General features: G+C 46.3%; 1 protein-coding gene and 1 long non-coding RNA gene across 4 annotated transcripts in view; one reads left to right on the forward strand and one right to left on the reverse strand.

Moving 5' to 3' along the window:
- The window catches only part of clasrp (CLK4-associating serine/arginine rich protein), a 54,832-nt gene extending 38,072 nt beyond the window's left edge, over positions 1-16,760 (reverse strand). For 2 of the 3 annotated variants that reach the window (XR_007958671.1, XM_052044122.1), the window contains exons 1-11: positions 16,714-16,760; positions 13,711-13,852; positions 13,479-13,576; positions 12,100-12,201; positions 8,697-8,776; positions 7,864-7,948; positions 5,933-6,075; positions 3,261-3,357; positions 2,225-2,303; positions 2,021-2,094; positions 1,011-1,052 (exon numbers count right to left, since the gene is read on the reverse strand). Coding sequence is in view for 2 of the 3 variants with exons in the window: in XM_052044122.1 (XP_051900082.1) it covers positions 1,011-1,052; positions 2,021-2,094; positions 2,225-2,303; positions 3,261-3,357; positions 5,933-6,075; positions 7,864-7,948; positions 8,697-8,776; positions 12,100-12,201; positions 13,479-13,576; positions 13,711-13,809 (899 nt within the window). In the remaining variant the exon portion in view is untranslated. Of the gene's footprint in view, positions 1-1,010; positions 1,053-2,020; positions 2,095-2,224; positions 2,304-3,260; positions 3,358-5,932; positions 6,076-7,747; positions 7,949-8,696; positions 8,777-12,099; positions 12,202-13,478; positions 13,577-13,710; positions 13,853-16,713 lie in introns of those variants that run through there. The other variant, XM_052044123.1, reaches the window with a different exon arrangement.
- Positions 5,949-22,587, forward strand: LOC127586318 (uncharacterized). Its single transcript, XR_007958674.1, has 3 exons — positions 5,949-6,038; positions 17,750-17,882; positions 22,293-22,587. It is a non-coding gene; the product is annotated as an uncharacterized LOC127586318 (long non-coding RNA).
- The last annotated feature ends 612 nt before the right edge of the window (positions 22,588-23,199 follow it).

Here is a 23,199-nt window from a genome sequence, read left to right on the forward strand (position 1 = left end):
CCTCAACGTTCCCTTTAACTTTCCCCAGATTCCACCACTCGTTTACACACAAGGGACAATTTGGTTCATGGGGAGAAACTGGTTCACCCACAGAGTCACGTGGAGAACGTGCAAACTCCACAGACAGCACCTGAGGTCAGGATTGAACCCACATCACTTGAGCTGTGAGGCAACAGCTCCATTTGCTGCATCACTGTGGTGTAGTGTGGTACAGTGGTTCAAGGGAGGTGGGATTAGTGCAGGAAAGTAGCACTGAGGTAAAAGATCAGCCCTGGTCTTATTGAATGACTTTCCTTCAAAAGACAGAGAAAATGAGCTCTAGATATTTGCTTGTATGAAAAGAATTTAGGGGCTAAAGTGTGTGAATGGAATTGACGCACAGGAACAATTTGATTGAATTGCGGAACAACCTCAAAATCTGAAAGGAAAACTGCTGCCCTCTCTCTAAGAAGCAAGTGGAAAGAAGTGCACTTTTCCCTAATGTAGGCCTTTAAGTTTCCTCAGTGGATCAGTTCCACAATAACAATAAGAAGCCAACCAAATATTACTGTGCAAATGTCAAAACTTCCCTCCAGGTAAAACCCAACTGACTTTGGTGGCCATGCGCTTGGGGTGCAAGGAAGGCATGTCTTAAAGTGTCCTGGAGCTTGAGCTACAACAGGGTTAATCACATCTGGTGCCCAGTAATGAACACCAGACAGTGACCTCTGCTGGATAATGCTTGTGCTTGTTGGCTGAGGACAGGATTAGGCTCGGTCTGAGTGGCTTGCATCATGGCAGTACCAACACAAGGTTAATCCCTAGCCATGGAACCAGACAAGGAACTGGTGCCTTTAGAAGGGAGATGCAAGCCGACACAGTCAACTCTTACTTTTCATTCTCTTCTTGCCACCAATACTCCCAGCCCATTTCTCCACAGTGTTAATTTTAAATCGTTGTAATAAGCAGTACCACACAGAACAGAGTTTGAATGTTTTGATCGGCACATCAGCTCAGTGTAATGAGATTACCTTTTATACGGGTCATACGTTGGGCTGTCTCTCCTTGCGTAACTGAAACAGAAAAGACAGCATATCCAATACTGACTCGGAGACACATCTACAATCTCTGCTCCCTCAAAGTCTCCGCTTAGGTATCAGACCCTGCCAATGGCAAGAGCTCGGGTGCCAGTGTGAAGCGGTAGAGCAGCACCGCATCAGGGAATGGTGAGACACAGCTTCAATCTCTGCTCACCCCCATGTCTTAGGCCCAACAATAGTAACACAGGTCAGAAAGAGCTTCTAGAAATGCAAGATGTGACACGGCAATAGTTGGAAACCCGAGGGTTCAAGATATAGCTCAGAGACTCGACTACAAATCTAGGCTGATGTGCTCACGGTGGAAGAGTTGCATAATCAGAGACGTTAAACTGAGGCCCCTACTCCCCTCTCAGCTGAAAGTAAAAGGTCCCATTGCAACATCACTAAAAACCTGTCAGTTCTCAGCTTGCTGTTTATGGGAACTTGAGATGCACAAATTGGACTGCCATATTCCCTGGAGTACAAAAGTACTTGATTGCCTTGGGGACGTTGAGCTCATCACAGTGGGTGCCATAGTAATTCAAGGTTTTTCTTTAATCTGTCATTGTGCCTATAGAGTTAGAGTCACTAGCTACGTTGTTGGTCTTAGTTGGGATGACACATGGTGACTAAAACTGCCCTCAATAACAACTGACAGGATCTACATTTGTTGGGCAAGGGTAGATGTTTATCAAATGCAACGTTCTCAGTGTCTGAATTGCGTGAAACTCGTCTCGCATAAGAAGGTAGCTACCAGGAGGAAGTAGTAGGGAATGCCCTGGGCACTATTGGTCTTCAGGACAGGATAGAAAACTAGGAAATCTAATAGTGAAGAAAATCAACAGGTGAGCATCACCCTGAAAAGGAGTGGCCATGAGTGGGAAAGTGTTTTAAAACAAAAAATGGGGGAGGGCTAAAGACGAGGAGCTGAAAGTTTGCGGCACTGAGCTGAAACACGGTACCTGGGTGGGCTGATTTTTCTCCCCTTTAAGCGCTTCTCTCTGAATTCTCTCCTCTGGCGACGAGACCTTCGTCCCTGCGAAGAGCACACAGCGTAATAATTAAACCGCTGTTCTCAGCCTGATACTGGCAGCCACAGTGGCGCCTGTTGTGGACAATCCCTCTCACATTAGGTACAACAGAACACAACGAATGGATGTCCCTACCGAGTACATCGCCTTCTCTTCCTCCAAGGCCTTGGCATGCTTTATTGCTTCCACTTCTTCTTTGTCTTTCCGAAGCATCCTTCCAACAGAAACCAGGATTGGTTATACAACCCATCGACAGACCCTCTCCCTACCTACTCCACAATGGAGATCGAGGGGATAAGTAGCTACCAGCGATTCCTTGTTGTGTGCTGGTTATCCAACAGAGTGCCTCAGGAGCTTGACAGCGGGCCACCCATCCAGCCCCTCCAATGCCCAATATCGGTAGAGGTGGGTGAGAAAATACCCCTCTCCAGAAGGCTCTGACTGTGGTAGAACAAGCTACCTTCTTCCAACCGATTAGTTCCCTTCCTCCACAATTACCCAAGTGACCCTACCAGAAAACACGATGGGAGATTGTGGAAGGTTCTATATAAATGTAAGCTCTTTCTTGCCCAAGTCTAAAGGCAAAGTGTACCCTTTACAAGCCCCTCCATCATCTGTCACTGGAGGACCAGCACAGCACATAACGACTGAACCAGAAACCTTTCTCCTCTGACCAACTTGGAACCACACAAGATGAGCAACAAAAGCATCTTAATAAATTCTACAACAAGATGCTGGAGGAACACTGCGGGTCAGGCAGCATCTGTGGAGGGAAATGGGGACAGACGGTGTTTTGGGTCAAAACCTTTCATCTGGACTGAAAGACAGAGAGGAGATAGCCGGTAGAAAAAGGTGAGGGGAAGGCGTGGAGCAAGAGCTGGCAAGCGATAGGTGGAGGAGGGGAGAGTGGCACCAGAGGCTGGGGAGCGATAGGTGGAGGTGACAGATGATGGAATTTGACAGGTAAAGAAGGTGGAGCATGGAACCAAATAAGGGAGGTGGTGAGGGTAGAGGGGGACGGTGGGGGTAGAGGGAACTCAGTGGGGGGAGTGTGTGGGCGATGGGCAGATGAAGCGGGTAGAGGAGGGGAAAGAAACAGGGTGATGGGGGCTGGGGTGGGTGTAGGAGGAACTGGGTAGGTCAGGAGGAGAGGGCAAGGGGCTAGCCTCACCTGACAAAGTCGCCTTCAGACATCCCGTAAGTGGTAGCGAGTTTGTTCAGCTCCAAGGTTTGTTCAGTGTTTAATTCATCAACGTCCACTTCAACATCTTAAGGGTAGGAAGTAAACATTCAGAAACCTTCAAGCACCAATGAATTAAGCTAGCACCAGACAGACGTGTTTATTCCCAGAAAAGTAAAGACCACTGTACATTCGGACACAAATTGAAGTCACTATTCTTCCCATTTCTAAATGAAAATAAAATTCATGTAGTGGGTCCTTTGAAAAAATCAGAAATTGGTCATCTCTGCAATGTATCTGTAAGAAGCTGACTGCAGAGTTGAGGAGGTGGTCCCCCTGAGAAAAGATTGGCCTGTTCTCTCTGGAGTTTAGAAGAATGAGAGGCGGTATCATTGAAAAGGACAAAACTCGGAGAAGAACTGACAGGGCAGATGTTGCACAGATGTTTCCTCAGCTCCAGAGACTAGAACTGAGGGCATACTCTCAGGGCGGGACTGGGCATTTTGGATTGTAATGAGGAGAAATTTCTTCACAGAGAGTCACAACTCTATGGAACTCACCATCCTCCAGCACCAGGCATCGAGCACGTTAGAGCTTTTTGGGCTCTAAATGAATCAATCAACCTGGAAGAAGATTGAACTTGACATACAGAATCATTCGCCTTCCTACTGAACAGCAGAGCAGCTACGTGGAGCCAAATAATTTACCCCTGCTCCTATTTCTTAGATTTAGTTGACGTGATAAATGCACTTAAGGGAGGGAGAAAGAAATGGGAGAGAACATTGACAGTGGTGCTGATATACATCTGTCGAACTGAAGAGTCTCTTTACGCTGTAAATTCTATACAATAAGACTTAAATCATATTTCCAAACAATCCAGGAGACTATTCAGCCCATCGAGTCCATGCTGGCTCACAGGGCAATCCCATTAACATATTCTCCTTGCATCCCATCAATTCCCCCAAGAGTCTACTGCTTACCTACCCACCAGGAGCAATTTACAGCAGTCAATTAACCTAACAACCCACGTTTGGGGATGTGGGACGAAACCGGAGCGCTGGAAGGAAACTTGCGGTGTCACAAGGACACGTCTCCACGAGCTGCGCCATTGTGTCGCCCTAATGATCTGAGGACATCACTGGTCTACACGCGAGCCACGTGACATTTCTGAGAATGGAATTACAGGCCCTCAGATATTTTAGTGCGGATGCAGGAGCTAATCTGGGCTTCAGGCTTCTGCCTCTGCATTCTCAAATCAGGTCGTGAGATTCACAAAGAAACATCATTCTCTCAAACACTAAGTTTAAGAGATATAAAACTTAACACCTATGTCCTTCAGAAACCCACTAGTTCATGCCAGGTCATGTACAGTGAAGCAAGTCCTAATTCTGTTGTTGCTTTCTTCCTGGGTCTTAGTAATTAACTCGAGCAGGCAAATGAGAAACCTCAGCAACGAACCTTGCGCCATGCCGAGCAAATGAGGGCCAAAATCTTCCAGCACTCCCACTTCTTTAGATAAGGACAGCTGTGTGATCTGCCTCCCCTCTTGCTGCCAAACACCCCATTCCCACTCAGATGTGCAGAACAGGCACTTGCATTAGGTCCCTCTAATTACCGAGCTGTTCCCCAGCAGGCAGTCACTGTATTCAGCAGCAATGGAGAGAACGGAGAAAAATGAAAGTCTAAGACAAAGTGAAGGTCATTCAACCTACTGATCCTACCTCTCAGGCAGTTCATGTTACTGAGCTTAACACCCAGCAGTCTAAACCAGAAGCACCTGATAAGTAAATGAAAATATTAGACTGGGTAAAGAATTTGCCTATATCGTTTAATTTAGTCACCTTGAAGTGGATCGTAACACTCTTGCCTAGAACACGGCAGCATAATTCAGGCTGACACTTGAATGGAACAGAGTGCTGTTGGAAACGGCATCTTGATGTGATGACACATTAAACCAAATCCCCTCTGCTGATACGGGTGTGCAAAAACAATCCCATGGCAGTATTTGGTGGTCTCTCTCAAACACCATCAAAAATGAACATTTTTAGTTGGTTCACTTATAAAAGTGCTTGGCTGGCTGTAAAGCACTTTGGGATGTCCCTAAAGGGATGTGAATGGTGCTACTTAAATGCAAGTCTATCTTTCAAATTGCCTGCTGTGTTTCCCTACACAAAAAAAAACTTCAAACGTCCTACCAATGTGACTTACCCTGAAGCAATATTCTTGTCTCAGTTTATCGACATCACATGATGCTTGATAAAACTAAATGGAACATCCACTTCACCTTGAAACCCATTGTAGGTTAATTAGCAACTCAACACTCACGTTTATGGGTACAGATGCTCTGTGAGAATTAAGTGTTTTGAGGTTTTCCATCTCAATGATTAACCAGCCCATTTTTCTTTTGCAAACAACTTGTGTTTCAGATTTCCCAGTTTATTTACCTTGCACTTTATTAACTTTCTCAATCTTAATCTTACTGGAAGCCAAATGCTTAATCCCAGGAAAACACTGGGGTTAGAAACGTGACCTTTTATTACGTATTAACCTGGCCCTGTGAATATTCTCTGCAGTTTCCTCACACCTTTCCTTTCCCTGTAAACATTCAATAGCACCCTCTGCTGTTCTGGAGGGCGAGTTTCCTGATGCGCAGTACAGCTCACCTATGTCTGGGATCTCTTCGTCTGAATCACTCTTCTCATCTGAGTCGTCCTCGTAGTCCTCATCCCTCTCCTCTGCCTTCTCATCTGTAGTTACCGAGCAGTCGTCGTAAGTGTACCCAATCGATGCCTTCTTTTCCGCTAGCCTGTTGGGGACAAGACGGATAAATGGCAAGCAGGTCATTCAGTGGGGAACTTTGCTACGCTGATTGATTTGTCTGTGTAATAACAGGGCAAACAAAAAAGCAAATGATTATTTTACAGGTGATTCTTTGCAGTACAAAGGGCTCTGGGGATCCTAGTGTGGAATGCCGGCTTTTCTTGCTAAGAGTTTGGAGGGAGGTTTTGATGCAACTTCAAAGAGCATGGGTGGGACCACACCTGATATACTGCATACAGTTTTGGTGCCCATTTTTCAGGAGGGATATATTTGCATTGGAGGCAGTACAGGAAAGGTTCATTAGACTGAATTCTGGGATGAAGAAGGTTGTCTTATAAGGAACATTTGATATGCTCACACTGGGCCAATACTCATTGGAAAATGGAAGGATGAGGGCTGATCTTATTGAAACGTGTAAGATTCTGAGAGGGATTGGCGGGGGATGCAGACAGCATGCTTCCCCCAGTGGAGGTATGGTTGCAGAAAAGGTGGCTGCACATTTCAGATGGAAACAAGGAGGAATTTCTTCTTTCAGAGGATTGCAAATCTTTGGCATTCTCTGCGCCAGGAATCTGTGAAGCAGAATCATTGAATATATTCAAGGCCAAAAGGTACATAAAGTAAAAAGGAGTCAAGGAGTATGGGAAGAAAGCAGGAAAGTGACACTGAGGCCAAGATTGGATTAGTCACGCTCTTACTGAATGGTGAAGCAGGCTCAGGGAATGGATGCGCCAACCTGCCCCTTGTTCTCAAGTTCTTAACAGTTACATTTCATTGCTATTCACTGTATACATGATCTGAAGTACAGTTCTAAGTTACCAAAGTGTGGAATTCGCCACCACGTGGAGTATTTTAAACAAAAAACCGAGAAGCATTGAGGGGATTACTTACTAGACAACTACCCAAGGGGGAAAGGGACAGGTGGTGAAGCAGACAGCGAGGTAAAGAGCACAAACACCAGCGTAAAGTAGTCAACCCAACGAACAGACCTGTGCGCTGTGAATTCGATGTAATGTAATCGTACAATGCCTGAGACGAAATAAATACAGGCATGGACATTTTCTTAAAATCTGATCCTTCAAAGCTCTCTTTAGAGAACTCAATGGATGGTTAAAGATTTGCAGATTTTATTTCAGCAGGAAGACATTATTACCCAAATGCTGCGGTTCAACATGAACCATGACGCAGAAGGTATTGCTCTGCTGCATCTCTGTAGGATTTTATGGCTTTAAGCCAACAGGGCAGCTGACCTTGTTACCGAGTCTCTCCCAGCAGGAGTGATATCAGTCTGGTGTCTGAAATGAAAAGCCAGGAGCTCAGAACAAGAGGGACCATCGCATTGGCAAAAAATATTGCCGATGTGAGGTACAGGCACAAATTACTTATCAACGTAGCGGAGTTTTTTCTCCCAATTTTTACACTTCCTCTCCTGAAGACTCAGCCTTACAGGGGCTGTCACTGCTCACAAGGAACGGCCACAAACTATTCATGTGTGGGGGGTGGAGGGGAGGTGGCACTGGGCACTCTGCCAACCCTCATCAGATAACAGGTAGAAACAATGCAAAATCTCCCTTCTCCATCCCACTCCCACCCTTCCTCCCCAATTCACAAGGACAACTGCAGTAGCTCTGGTTGACATCAACTCACTCAGCACAAACCTGGTCCACTTGGCCACTAAGGTACCAGAGAGCCTGGGCAACAACAAAAAAAGACAATGCATAGCTACTTCGTGTTCCATTCTTCTACCCTCCCTCCCCCTGGACTCTGCACATACTTCTTCTTCTCATCTTCATTAGGTTTCTGCATGCCCCCGTACAGCTCGTCGATGTATATCTGGTACAGACACTGCTCCTCGGCAACTGCAACACAAAGGAACAGATGGAATGAGTGCCGGGAAGCTGGCATTCCATACAAAAAATAAATCACAGGGTCCGTAAGTGAAGAGAGGTTGGTGCGCCGGCAGTAAAAAGGGTCAGCGCTCCGCCTCGCTGGGGATGATAAAGATCAGACGGGATCTCATCAAATGGCAGAACAGACTCAAGGAGCGGAATGACCTCTTTGTTGCTCTTTCCAAGTTACTGACACTTGAACTGCAGCAGTACAGCAACCACCAATGCACATCAAGCACAATTCTTTTCCGCTTTTAAAAAGCAGAAAAAGAAAACTTGCTCTCCCAAGGCACCAGCCAGGATTACTGACTTTGTTACTGAGTCTTCCCCAGTATAAGCAACATCAGGCTTGTGTCTGAAATGAAAAGCCAGGAACTCAAAGCAAGAGGGACCATCGCCCTGGCAAAAATGTTGCCGACCTGAGGCATAGGCACAAATTACTTATCAACATAGTGGCAGAATTTTTTTTTCTCCCAAGTTTCACATTTCCTCTCCTGAAGACTCGGCTGATAGCACTACGCAGGACAAAGTGGAGAAAGTGCAGTAAGAAAGATTTACAAAGATGATATAAAAACTAAAGGGTTAACAATGCAGAATGGACCAAGTCTCGTTAGATCAGATGCAAATCAAGTCAGGCATTGAACTATTGCAAAAAAAAATTTATAATTCCGCAATAAACCAGTGGGCTAGATCTCTGAATAAATGCTTCCATACTTACTGCCTGCAAAGTCGTTCTGAACCAGACCTCGATATCGCTCATAATTGCACTTCCTTTCATCGTTGTCGTGTTCTGGAGAGCTGGACACAGGAAAATAAAGGCTGCTCACATGTTCTAAACGCTGTCTTTTAAATAAGGAGACAGGAGAGGCAGATAGAAATTTTGAAAAGTGTTTACATGAGTTTTGAGGTACAGGAACCGACGGGGCTATGGACCAAGAGCTGGAAGGTAGAATTAGACTGGATTGCTTTTCTTCAGCTGGTATGGACACAATGGGCCGAATGTGCCAACAATTTCAACACGTGTGTTTGTTCATCAAACACTTACAATGGTTACATTAATAGAAGCTTTATTTGGGCTTGCAACTCTACAAATAAGCTTGTGCAAATTATTGACTGAGCCGCTGGATTCCATTTGCTTTCACACCTAGAGTTCATGTAAATGTTTACCTTGTTATGTTTGATGAATAATTTCTATTTAAAGATTAAAAACAGGTGCTTCAGATAGTTTCAAGTTTCTCCACCATTTATTCAGATAAAAGCCTCCATTTCTCCAGAAGAATTCTTTAAAATGCTATCTGCTAGCAATTTTAGAAACCACCTGGGATCATTATGCTTCCACCTTCAAACTCTGCATTACTAAGGCTTTCTTTATTTTCTATTACACACATTTAAGTTGTGAACACAGTACTTCTCAATGTGTTTCATATCTTGCAACTCCACAGAAGACAGTCTGCTGTACAAACCTGAACATTACCTATGGACACTGTAACTGAACCTCACTCCACTGAGTAAACAGTTTCTGACAAGGCCCTTTTTAGTGACCAGGATGCTCTTTAAGTGTGAAATAGAATGGGAATATACATAGTGCAAGGTATGTTTACTTATTATTTTGTCTTACAAGTAGCAAGCTTTGAGCTGGAAGATATTTGACAGGCTGAGTGAGACCAAGGCATAGGGAGGGAAGACTAGGGGCATGCACCCTTTGGTACAGTGGAACAGCTAGTAGAGCTGCTGCCTCACAGCTCCAACGACCCGGAATTCCTCCCTGCTCTCTGTGTGGTGTTTGCAAGTTCTCCCTGGGTTTTCCCTGGGTGCTCTGTTTTCTCCCCAGATCCCATCCCTCTGTGGGTCAGTAGGTTAATTGGCCGCTGTAAACTCTGCAAGGTCTGAAGGCGAGTGGTAGAATCTGGGGAGAGATGATGGGAGTGCAGGGAGAATAGGTTACAGAGAAAATTAGTGGGAGACTGGAAGTGTTCTACGAACTGGCATAGATGGGCTGAGATAGTCTTCGCGAACATAGACATATAAATCCCTCGATCCCACACCCTGCCCCTGCTACTCTTGAAGTCAATTCTCTTTGAACCGTTTCATTGCAGTCCAGAAGCCCTCTCGCCCAAGTTACCGATCTTCACTTCAACTATGTGTCAGCAGCCAAGTCAACTGTGTTTCATTGCAAACTGCACCCTTCCAACACTTGATGTTTGTGCGTACTGCCCTCCATTGCTCATTCACACTTTCCAGCTGGAGTCTCAGATAGCGAGTGAAAGTGACGGCATCTGGCTCATTACTTTCCAGCCCTCCACCCTCTGATGCTAATTTCAGCATCCCTTCTGCTCGCTGATAGAAACTAAATCAGCTGAGCTTGATTCACTTTTGGGACCTTTCCAGGCAGCGTGGTTGCAGAATGGGCCACTGCAGAGGGAGGGCGAACATGCGCTAGTCTATATTGGGGGACTGGCAGCGGTAGAGTCAGCAGCTTTAAATTCCTGGGTGTTAACATATCAGATGACCTGTCCTGGGCCCAGCACGTAGATGCAATCACAAGGAAGACACAACAGTGTCTTTACTTTCTTAGGAGGTTAAGGAAATTCAGCTTGTCACCGAACACTCTAACAAACTTCTACAGATGTACTGTTGGAAGTATCCTGACTGGTTGCATCATGGTCTGGTACAGCAATTCAAATGTGCAGGAACGTTAGAAGTTGCAGAGAGTAGTGGACTCTGCCCAATACATCACGGGCACATCCCTCCCCACCATCGGGAGTATCTACAGGAGGCACTGCCTCAGGAAGGCAACATCCATCATCAAAGATCCCCACCATCCAGGCCATGCCATCTTCTCACAGCTACCATCTGGCAGGAGGTACAGAAGCCTGAAGTCCCACACCACCAGGTTCAGGAACAGCTACTTCCCTTCAACCATTCTGTTCTTGAACCAACCGGCACAACCCTAATCACTACAGTTTAGCAACGCTATGACCACTTTGCATAAAATGGACTTTGTTCTTTTTTTGTTCTAATTGTGTTCTTTCTTGTAAATAAAAATGTATAATCTCTGTTTAATGTTTTTCTTGTGAATGCTGCTTATATGATGCTGTGTGCCTGTGATGCTGCTGCAAGTGTTTCATTGCACCTGTGCACATGTACTTGTGCAAAGTTCAATAAACTCGACTGACTCCGAGTGTACTGACTGCACAGTGTAACTGTTCCCTTTATGACGGAATTTTGTGAAACTTCCAGTAATGCACATCAAGTTCAGAAATCGTACAACTTTGTCATGAAGAAGGCGATTCTGCCCATCATGGCTGAAAACAGACTTTAGGTTAATCCTTCCTTGGAGCTCTTGGTCTGTAGCCTTTCAGGTTTTCTGTATTTTCTTACATAACAGAAGGAAGTAGTTTCGGCCCATCTGAGTCAATGCCAATTCCCCCCCTCCCCGAGATTCTATCACCCACCCACACTTGATAGAATTGTGGACAATTAACCTACCAAGCTGCATACCTTTGGGATGTGGGAGGAAACTGGAGCACCTGGGGGAAACCCACGCAGCCGCAGGGAGAACGTGCAAACTCCACACAGGCAGCACTGGAGGTCAGGATTGAACCTGGGTCACCGGAGCTGTGAGGCAGCAGCTCTATTAATCATAAGACAAAGCAGCAGAAGTAGGCCATTCGGCCCATCGAGTCTGCTCCGCTACCTCACAATGAGCTAAACTATTCTCCCATCTAGCCCCAATTCCCAGCCTTTTCCCCATATCCCTTGATACCCTGACTAATTAGATACCTATCAATCTCCTCCTTAAAGGCCCCCAATGATCGGGCCTCCACAGCTGTACGTGGCAACGAATTCCATAAATCCATGACCCTCTGGCTAAAGAAATTTCTCCTCATTTCTGTTCTAAATGGGTACCCTCTAGTCCTGGGTAAACAACTTAGCCAGATTAGGCTTGGTCACCGAGGGTGATATTAAGGTGAAATGCTTTGATCTCTCTGCATAGCCTCAGCTTCCTGCCAATTATAGGAGGCTGCCTACTTCATTCTCAATTCAATAAATGAAGAAGCTACAACCCCCACCCTGCCATCAGCCACCTCCCATTGCCATTGCTTATGGGGGATACTCACAGAGCACTTAGGAAAGGTGGCGTGTACTCTGGAATATAATCCAGATGTGCGCGGACATCGAATCGATCGATCATGTTATTTGTATCGCCCTGCCAAGGCATCCTAGGAAAATAAAGAAAGCAAATATTCAGCGAGACTGGATACCTGAACGGGATTCAGACAGTGCTGTGCACGGATTACACAGACAAGAATCAGTCCCCTCGGATTGCAAAATTCCTTTCAGTACAGTCAGATTGGCAGGAATCTTCAAAATCTTAAGCAAAATGAAAATAACTCTTCTCTTTTGCCCACGTGATTGTGTTATGCCACCTAACTCCAAAACAAACCCCTCTTCCCTTTTCATAAAGACTCCAACTCTCGCAGTTTCCCCATTTGGCAATTTCTCATAGGAGAGTTCTTTAAAAAATGGTCAGCGTGGAGGGTTGGGAGCCAACAGACAGTCCTCCTCCATGTGCTTCTAGGGTTTAGACCCACCAACAATAAAGGAACAGCAATGCACTTGCAAGACGATATGACTTGGTATCTGTAATGGTGATAAGCAAGTTATGGAATTGCTAGAAAAACCCACCTATCACTCTTTACGGAAGGAAATAAACACTTAAGGCAGAGAAGGCTGCCACTCGGTCCATTAAATTCATGCTGGCCATAAAAACCTGTCACCATCTCCAGGTTTGCGATTCCAGTTGCAATGTGTTTGACTCTTAACTGCACCACCCTGGTCATTCTCTCTTCTCCCCTCTTCCGCTGGGCGGGAGATACAAAAGCTCGAGAGCACATACCACCAGACTCAAGGACCGCTTCTATCGCGCTGCTATCAGACTCTGAACACAGATCTCTCATCTGCTAGAAGATGAACTCTTGATCTCCCAATCTATCTTGTCATGGCCCTTGCACTTTATCTGTCTACCTGCACTGCACTTTCTCTGTAACTGTAACACTATATTCTGCATTGTTTATCTTTTTACTATCTCGATGTATTTATGTAAGGCATGATCTGTCTGGATGGCAAAAGCTTTTCACTAAATCTCAGTACATGGGACAATAATACAATTATACACCGAAGAGGATGATCGAGCCACTTAGATACATCAAAAAAGCAGATGGAGCACAGCCTGTGAGCCCTTAATGTGTGACAAAACAATGTCTGAGCTGCACAACATGAAGGACCCAACTCAGAGCTCAAAATCAGAAGGATGCAACTTGTGCACCTTCCGTTCCTTGCTCTGCAGCTCTTCCTATTGTTACACTCAGCAGATTGCTTGTGCCACGCAGAGGGCAACACTGCCGCCAGCAGCACCAAAACACAGTCAGACTCAGACAGAAGACAAGGCGTATCCGGAAAGGGAATAGGTGCGGAACTCAGGCACAAGATCACTTACATATTGAGGGGGCTTTCTGCGGCAAGTGCCACGGCAGAATCCAGGTGGATTTTACACGCCCGGCCATGAACCTGTAGGAACTGCGCTGGATCTTTCTTCTGCAATCCAAAGTACCGTTTACAAGACAAAGTTAACCAAACGCTGAAAAATAATCGATCTGTAGAATATTTTTATTTTAACACATTAACCATAGAAAACCCAAACAGAACAGTGAACATTACAACAAGCTCACAATCTTTTCGTAGTACTCTCTGCGCCGCTCCGCTCGCTTCTTGTAATCCACCATCATCCCGCGCAGTTTGCGCTCATGTTTCCGTGCTTCGTGCCACATCCTGGATCCCTAGTGAGAGGCGAGGTATGCAAAAGCTGCAAGCCTATGAAGAGAGGTTGCGGTTATAGTCCTGCATTGCTACAGCATGCATTACTAGAGCACCTTTAATGTAGTATAACATCCTGATGCTTGGATGGCAGGGACTCGTTGGACTGAAGTGCCTGTTTCCAAGCCATATAACTCTACGCTTCATGTGAGCATTACAAATAAAATCTAACACCTAGGGAGACATCACAGCAGATGACTAGACATCTGGTCACTTTTGGGTGGAATTTTTCCACTTTATGTAAATTATTTAATCTTCATAAGGCTTCATATTCAACGGTCACTCATTTCCTGACTCACCACAGACCTTTCCACCATTTACAAGTCACTAGTTTGGGAAGCAATGGAATAATGGAGGTCAAGAGGAAAATATACAGTACATGGCAGGACCCTTGGGAGCACTGATACATAGAGGGATCCTGGGATGCAAGTCCATAGCTCCCTGAAAGTGGTAAATAAGTAGAAGGTGTATGGCACACTTGTCTTCATCATTTGGGATACTGAGTATAAACATCAGGAAGTCACGTTCCAGCAGTATAAAACTTAGGCCACATGTGCAGTTCTCGTCACCATGTTACAGGAAGGATGTGGAGGCTTTGGAGAAGGTCCAGAAGAGATTCACCAGGGTGCTGCCTGGATTCGAGAGCATTAGCTAAAAGGAGAGGTTGGACAAACTTGGGTTGTTTTCTCTGGAGCATCAGAGGCTGAGGGGAGACCTGACAGAAGTTTATAAAATTATTACAGGCATAGATAGGGTAGATAGTTTGAATCTTTTTCCCCTAAGGTAGAAATGTTAAATACTAGAGGACATAGCTTTAAAGAGCGAGGGAGAAAGTTTAAAGGAGATTTATGGGGCAACTTTTTATTTTACACAGAGAGTGGTGGGTGCCTGGAACATACTGCCAGGGGAAGTGGTGGAAGCAGATACAATGGCAAAGTTTAAGAGGCATTTAGACAGGCACATGAATGGGCAGGGAATCGAGGACATAGACCACGTGCAGACAGATGGGATTAGTTTATATTAGCATCATGATCAACAGAGACATCGTGGGGCCGAAGGGCCTGTTCCTGTGCTGTACTGTTCAATATTCTCTATTAATTTCCATTTGGCAGAATTAATTTAGCAATTTCAAAATGATCCAGTGTGAAGATATCTGCTTGGTTGGCACCCCAACCTTCACTAGCTCACCATAGCTGCAACGTGTACAGTAGTTGCTAAACTTGTGATCTCTGAAAATTGAAAGCTGAAGGAGACCTGGCACATGGGACAGCCACCATCTCCCCACCGAGTCACACATATAAATACATAACCATTCCTTCACTGTGGCTGGGTTAAAATCCTGCAGCTCCCTACCCAACAGCACCCAGGGAGCAACCCCCCTCATGTGGATAGCTGTAGTTCAAGATGCCAACTCATTATCACCTTCTCAAGGGGGCAATTAGGGAATGGGAAATAATTGTCAGCCTCCCTAGAAAGCCCCCCACCACCCCCCCCCCCACCCCCCGTCCCATGAGTGAATCACAGACAACACTGGACTTTTGCAATAGATTTCTATTTTTTCTGTTGCAAGAAGAACAACCCCAGTCTATCTGGAGCTCCTCATCCCCAGTGCCTCCATAAATGTTTTCTGCACCCAAAGCACCGACATCCAGAATTGTACACAGTAGATGACTGTTTTATACATAATACATTTTTTTAAATGATTATGTATTTAGGTGGCTGTAAAACATTCTGAGACTCCCTGAGATGGGAAAAGGTGTTAATGAAATACAAATCTTTCCTCTTTGTCGGCAGGCCTAGTCTTTCAGTCTCCACCCCCAGCCTTGGGTCCCAAACTCCAGCCCTATCTCACACCAGCAGGCCCACTATTCCTCATCATTCCTCTTTGCTTCCCTCCACTAACCCTCGCCTGCCATGTTTTACAGCAATCCCCTTCCACAACCAAAATGTTGCAGACCTCCTGCACGCCGCCCAAGTTCCACAGCTCACCCCTTCATCTTTCTATCATCTATCATTTCCCTGACGTGGCTTTTCCAAACAACCCCATTCCCTAACATCCCCCACTCCCCAGTGACCCCATTCCCCAGCCCTGACCCCACTCCCCGGTCCTGACCCCATCCCCACTCACCAGTGACCCCATTCCCCAGTGACCTCGTCCCAGTGACCCCACACCCCAGTGCCCCGTCCCAATGACCCCACACCCCAGCCCTGACCCCACCCTGACTCACCAGTGACCCTATTCTCTAGTGACCTCATCCCAGTGACCCCACTCCCCAGTGACCCCGTCCCAATGACCCCCTGACCCCCCCCTCCCATTCCCACCCCCCTCGGGCCCACTGACCGATCCCCCACCGACCCCTCTCGTCCGGCTTCATTTTCCCGCCGCTCTGCGTGTAGTTGAGGCGCCCCCACCCGCCCACTGTCCCCACCCCCTGCCCCCGCCCCTCCCCCCCCTCCCCAGCCTCTGCCCCCTCCCCCTTCTTCCTGCCTCCCCCGCCCCTCCCCTGTCCTCCCCGGCCCCTGCCTCCCTCCCCCCGCCCCTCCCCTGTCCTCCCCCCCCCGCCCCTCCCCTGTCCTCCCCGGCCCCTGCCTCCCTCCCCCCGCCCCTCCCCTGTCCTCCCCCCGCCCCTCCCCTGTCCTCCCCGGCCCCTGCCTCCCTCCCCCCGCCCCTCCCCTTCCCCCCTCCCCAGCCTCTGCCCCCTCCCCCTTCTTCCTGCCCCCCCGCCCCTCCCCTGTCCTCCCCGGCCCCTGCCCCCCTCCCCTCCCGTCCCCCCTCCCGACCCCCAGCCCGCTCCCTGCCCCCTCCCCACAGCCCCCTCCCCGCCCCCTCCCCACAGCCCCCTCCCCGCCCCCATTACCTTCAGCGATTCCACCTCGCTCTTCACTCCGCCATCTTAGACTCCCCTTTAGGTTGCGGCCACGAAAACCTTCCCCCAACCATTTCCGCCCCGCTTAAGCCACTTTGCCATCACTTCCGCCCCTCTCCAGCCCGGCAGGGAAAATGTTCCTCCTGCAACTTTCTCTCAAGCATAAGTTCCGTAGAGAAAAAGACCACTCGGAAAGGAAGTTTTACATTCCTATAGCACCTTTCACAGCTCATTCCAAAAACGCTTTGCAATCACTTTTGACGTGTAATTACTATTGTAATTTAGGAATTAAACAACCTACTTGTGCACAGAAAACTCCCATAAAGAAGCTTCTGATCATTTGTTGATTGTGATATTGGTTGAGGGTTGAACATTAACCGTGAACACAGGGGCTCTCCCGCCGCTCTTCACACTAACGTTATGTAATGTCTTCAAAATGCATTCCTATTAAACAAATATATATTGAAAGAAGTAGATGCTGATTTACAAGCAGCTTACTAACTATTTACAAGTTGCGTCTCTGGGCTAAAACAAAATGCTGAAAATAGCAGGTCAGGCAGCATTGTGGAAAGAGCAACTTAATGCTTTAGATATTTGGTCAGAACTTGGGAAAAAATGTTAGTTTTCAGTAGCTGAGGTGAGGTAGGAATAGATAGAACAAGGGGAATATCTCTGACAGGTGAGACCAAATGGGTTAATGCGGGCAGTTACAAGCACATTATGCTTCTTTGCATTGTGGAATTTGCTGTTTATCACAAGGCTGTGGGATATGCGCGGTAGATCAGACTGAATCAGGAAGGCGCGCCAGTGTCTTTACTTTCTTAGAGGGTTAAGGAAGTTTGGCGTGTCACCAAACACTCTAACAAACCCATGAAAACTACCGCATTTTTCCTTTTTTTGTACTACTTATTTATTTTTATAATTTATAGATTTTTATGTCTTGTACTGCACTGTTAGCGCAAAACAACAAATTTTACGTCATATGTCAGCGATGATAAATCTGATTCTGATCTGGAAATTTCTACAGATGTACTATCAAAAGTATCCTGACTGGTTGCATCATGATCTGGTACCGCAATTTGAATGTGCAGGAACGTAAGAAGCTGCAGAGAATTGTGGACTCAGCCCAATATATCACGGGCACATCCCTCCCTGCCACTGTAAGTATCTAACTGAGGCGCTGCCTCAAGAAGACAATGTCTATCATCAAAGATCCCCACCATCCAGGCCATGCCACCTTCTCACAGCTACCATCGGGCAAGAGGTACAGAAGCCTGAAATCCCACACCACCAGATTCAAGAACAGCTACTTCTCTTCAATCATTTGGTTCTTGAACCATCCTGAAGAACCCTAATCACTACTTCAGTAATAGCAACACTATGACCACTCGGCACTAAAATAGACCTTGTTTTTTTGTTCTAATTGTGTTCTTTCTTGTATAATTTATGCTTAATGTACGCTTTTCATGTGAATGTTGTGTCTCTAATGCTATGTGCCTGTGATGCTGCTGCAAGTAAGTTTTTCATTGCACCTGTGCATATGTGTACTCGCACATATGACAATAAACAGGACTTTGACTTTGACTATACAAACAGATTAAGCAAAACTAATCCAAAACGATGAAAGGCAGAAATGGCCTGCTCTGATAGTGACAGAAAGAAAGAGTGAGTGAGTGCAGGCAATCCCCACATTACGGTCGGTCAGGTTACGGAAATTTGCCCTTAGAGAATTCACAAAGCACTATCCAAAAATTTGAGATATGCAATAAAGTTCACATTTGGATTAAATAAATCAACACAATTTATTTTTTTCTCTACTCAATTTTCTAGATGCATGCACAGCTGACATAGCTTCACATTACAGAAAATCATGATACGGCCCGTTTTCCAGGAATGCAACCACTCCCTCATAAAGTGAAAATTCAATATTAAGTCCAGCAGGCGAAAATGTGCCCAGACAGAAGATGAGGTGCTATCCCTCCAACTTGCATTGGGCCTTGTAACAGTGCAGGGGGTCACAGACTGATAGGTCAGAGTGGGGGTGGGATGGTAAATTAAAGTGACAGGCAACCAGAAGCTCACAGTCACTCTTCCAGACTGAACACAGATGCTCCACAAAGCAACCACCCAGTCTCTGAGGAGACCATGTTGTGAGTACAAAATGTGGTACATTATATTGGAAGAATGATTCACTAGAATGATTCCAGGAATGAGAGGGTTAACGTATGAGGAATGTTTGACAGCTCTTGGGCTGTACTCCTTGGAGTTCAGAAGAATGAGGGGGGACCTCATAGAAACATTTCAAATGTCAAAAGCCCTGGACAGAGTAGATGTGGCAAAGTTGTTTCCCATGGTAGGGGAGTCCAGTACAAGAGGGCACGACTTCAGGATTGAAGGGCGCCCATTCAGAACAGAGATGCGGAGAAATTTCTTTAGCCAGAGAGTGGTGAATCTGTGGAATTTGTTGCCACGGGTGGCTGTGGAGGCAAAGTCATTGGGTGTATTTAAGGCAGAGATTGATATGTATCTGAGTAGCCAGGGCATCAAAGGTTATGGTGAGAAGGTAAGGGAGTGGGGCTAAATGGGAGAATGGATCAGCTCATGATAGAATGGCAGAGCAGACTCAATGGGCTGAATGGCCGACTTCTGCTCCTTTGTCTTATGGTTTAAGTGCAGATGAGCTGCTGCTTCACTGGAAAAACCATTAGTGTCCCTGGATGATAGGAAGGGAAGAGGCGAAGGAAAAGGCATTGCATCTCATGTGGCTGCAAGGGAAAGTACCAGAATTTGGGAAGTAGTTGGTGGGGATGGAAGGGTGGATCAGGGGGTCAGTCCCTTCCAAATGCTGAACGGGAATGGGGGGGGGGAATACAATCCTGTGGTGGAATCTTGTTGGACCTGGTGGAGATCCATTGAACGCAGAGGCTGGTGGGGTGTAAGTTGAGGACCAAGGGAACTCTTGTTCTTGGTCTCTCCAGGGGTTGATGAAGCAAGGGCAGAGGTGCGGTCCCTGAGGAAAAACCTGACCTTGTCCACTATGCTAGAAGAAATCCAAGGCTCAGGAACATGGAAGACGTTTCAGAGACACCTGTGGTAAATGGCTCATGCAAGGTGGGTGGGGGGACTTGGGAGAATGGAATGGTCCTTACAGAAGGGTGGGAGGAAGGATAGTCAAGATAGTTGCAGGAATCTGTGGGCAAGTAAAGGATGTTTGAAGCTAGCCTGTCCCCTGAGATGGAGAGGGAAAGAGAGAAGGGAAGAGTCATGTGAAAGAGGGCAGGGTGGTGACATTTTGGAGTTCTATATGACTGCAGGAAAGCAGCAACTACATAATCGTCAATGTCCTGGAAAAAGACTCGGGGAAAGTGGGCAAACAATGTTCCTTATGTCCCAGAGAAAGACAGGTGTAGCTTGGGCACCTGCAAATTCCGACAGCAACAACTTTGATCTGGAGAGCTGAGTCCTGGGCCCGGACCTGAAACGTTAACTGTTCCTCTCTCGACAGCTACTGCCCGACCTGCTGAGTGTTTCCCAGCATCTTGTTTTTATTTCAGATTTCCTGCATGTGTAATTTTTTTTTCATTTCCACGAGTCTCTAGGCTTTTGTTAAAAAACTGAATGCTTGTGAATGTAGTTTGAGAAGCAGGCATGCCACATGACTCTGCTGTCCAATAGGATCAGAATATAAACAGACACATGGATGCAGAGAAAATAGCCCATTCCATGCTTAAAGATGCATCATAAGTGTCATAGAATCTTCTATGTCCAAGCAGGTGGTAAGGACTTTGATTTAAATATATTCACCAAGATGCTGGACTTCGTCAGTCAGGGCATTGAGTATAGGAGTTGGTGTGTTATGTTGCAGTTATACAAGACATTGGTGAGGCCGCACCTGGAGTAATGTGGTCAGTTCTGGTCACCCTGATACAGGAAAGATGTCATTCAGTTGGAAAGAGTGCAAAGGAGATTTATGAAGATGTTGCCGGGAATCAAGGGCCTGGGTTACAGCGAGAGGTTGGGCAGGCTAGGACTTTACTCCTTGGAGCGTGGGAGACTAAGTGGTGTATAAAATCATGAGGGGCATAGGTAGGGTGAGCGTACACAGTCTTTTTCCCAGGGTTGGGGAATCAAAAACTAGACGGCGTAGGTTTAAGGTGAGGGGGAAAGATTTAAAAGGAACCTGAGGGACAAATTCTTCACACAGAGGGTGGTGGGTATATGGAACGAGCTGCCAGAGGAAGTGGGTGAGGCTGGTCCAATAACAACACTTAAAAGACACTTGGACAGGTACATGGATAGGAAAGGTTTAGAAGGATGTGGGCCAAATGCAGGCAAATGGGACTAGCTCAGATGGCATGGACCAGTTGGGCAGAAGGGCCTGTTTCGTGCTGTATGACTCTATGACTGTAAAACCACTGTACTTTGTCGAATTAGATATCATGCTCAAATTACTGCAATGAGGATCAAGCCCTGAATCTTTTGACAAGGCTGCGTGCATTAAGAAAGTTTATCCACCTACAAATGGGTGTAAATGTCTCTGTGCTTTCATTTTCAAAATCTGGGGAAATGCTGACGAGCCTTTGTACTTAACCACCAGCGTACTTGTAGTGAAGGTATTTACACAATACTGCTGATTTGTACGTTCCAAAATTTTGATCCAGTGATGTAGAAGAATGGGGGATGTGTCCAAGTTGCAATGACTCTCAGATTGGTTAGAGCATGGATTGAGGCCATTTGGCCCATCAAGTCCAAACCAGTTCGAGATAGCAGCGATCCAGTTAGTCCCAATCCTTCACCCAACCTCCCCATAATTCCACAAGTTCTTTCCTTCTAAATACAGCTCCTCCCCAGGTTAGGAATACTCAACTTATGGACAGTCCATACACACGAGCGAGTTTTTGGGAGATGGGTGGGGCTGCAGGTATCTCCTGCCATGTGGGAACTCGGATCGTAGCTGTGGTGCAAGGTTGGGATCACAGGACACGCTTTAGCTTCATAGAGCATGAGTGAAACAAAGCAGTCCTTCATTCCACACAGAGCACAGACATTACCGAGAATGGATAATAGTCTTCCTGCAACAACCATCATTGCATCCTGCAGAGAAGTCAGAATGGTTGAGTTAAACGCCCTGGTTTGACAACACGTTGCCCCATGTTTTTAGTTCAGTATATTGCTGGGCAGCCACATTTCGGACTTGCAAACAGTTCGGGTTACGAACAGATCTCAGGAATGGAACCCTGTCGTAACCTGAGGAGAACCTGTACTGATCCACTTCCTCTACCCGACCTGACTCTAACCACACTCTGATTAAAAAGTTTCTCATGTGAATTTTGCTGCTTTTGCCAATCTCCAATTCTTGAACCCTCCACTGATAGAAAACAGAACGGTGCAGAACTTGGAGAGCTCGTGCACACATCTCCACCAACCTGCTGTCCGTGTTCTGTTTGCCAGGGAAGTCTCTTCCAGTCATTACAGCACGTTTTGAAGATAGTTCACTATGAACTACCCGATGGTGCTGATCACATGGATATTGTGTCGCTTAACGTGAAGCATGTTTGTTGCTGTTGCAGCTGCCCCCATCAGACGAAGGTTTTCCGACGCACAGGAACGCAAGAAGCCGCAGAGAGTGGTGGACACAGCCTGGTCCATCACGGGCACAGCCCTCCCCACCATTGAAAGCATCTACACGAGGTGCTGCCTCAAGAAGGAAGCAGCTAACATCAAGGATCCCCACCATCCGGGCCACGCCATCTCGCTGCTACCATTGGGCAGGACATACAGAAGCCTGAAGTCCCACACCACCAGGTTCAGGAACAGCTACTTCCCTTCAACCATCAGGTTCTTGAACTGACCTGCACAACCCTAACCCAACCTCAGCAATGGAGCATCTCTTGCACTACCATGGACTTGTTTCTAATTGTGTTTGAGCACTCATGTCGTTTTGCAGTCTCTTTCTTCACTGTCTTGTATAATTTATATATAATTCATATTCTGTGTTTTCTCTGTACCTACGTGCCTTTGATACTGCTGCAAGTTTTTCATTGTACCTGTACCTCACTGTACTTGTGTACATGATAATAAACGAGTTGAAACTTGAGACTTGAAACAATTTTGGTCTCCCTTTTCCAAGAAAGGATCTGTTTGTCATAAAGGGACTGCAGTGGATTCACTGGACTGGTTACAGGGATGGCAATTTTGCTGTATGAGGAAAGATTGAGTAGATTGTGGCTGATTCTCTGGAGTTTGGAGGAATGAGACGTCTTATCAAAACATGAAATTCTTAAAGGGTTTCTCCTGGATGAGGAGTCTAGAACCAAAGTGCTCAGTCTTAGAATAAGGGTTAGGCTTTAGGGCTGAGATGTGAAATTGCTCCGGACAGCAGTGAAACTTTGAAGTTCTCTGTCCCATGGAAGCTCAGTCTTGTTTATTCAAAACACAGATTAATAGATTTCAGGACATTAAGGGAATCAAGGGACA

Source organism: Pristis pectinata, chromosome 35 (assembly GCF_009764475.1).
Source record: "Pristis pectinata isolate sPriPec2 chromosome 35, sPriPec2.1.pri, whole genome shotgun sequence".
Lineage (NCBI taxonomy): Eukaryota > Metazoa > Chordata > Chondrichthyes > Rhinopristiformes > Pristidae > Pristis > Pristis pectinata.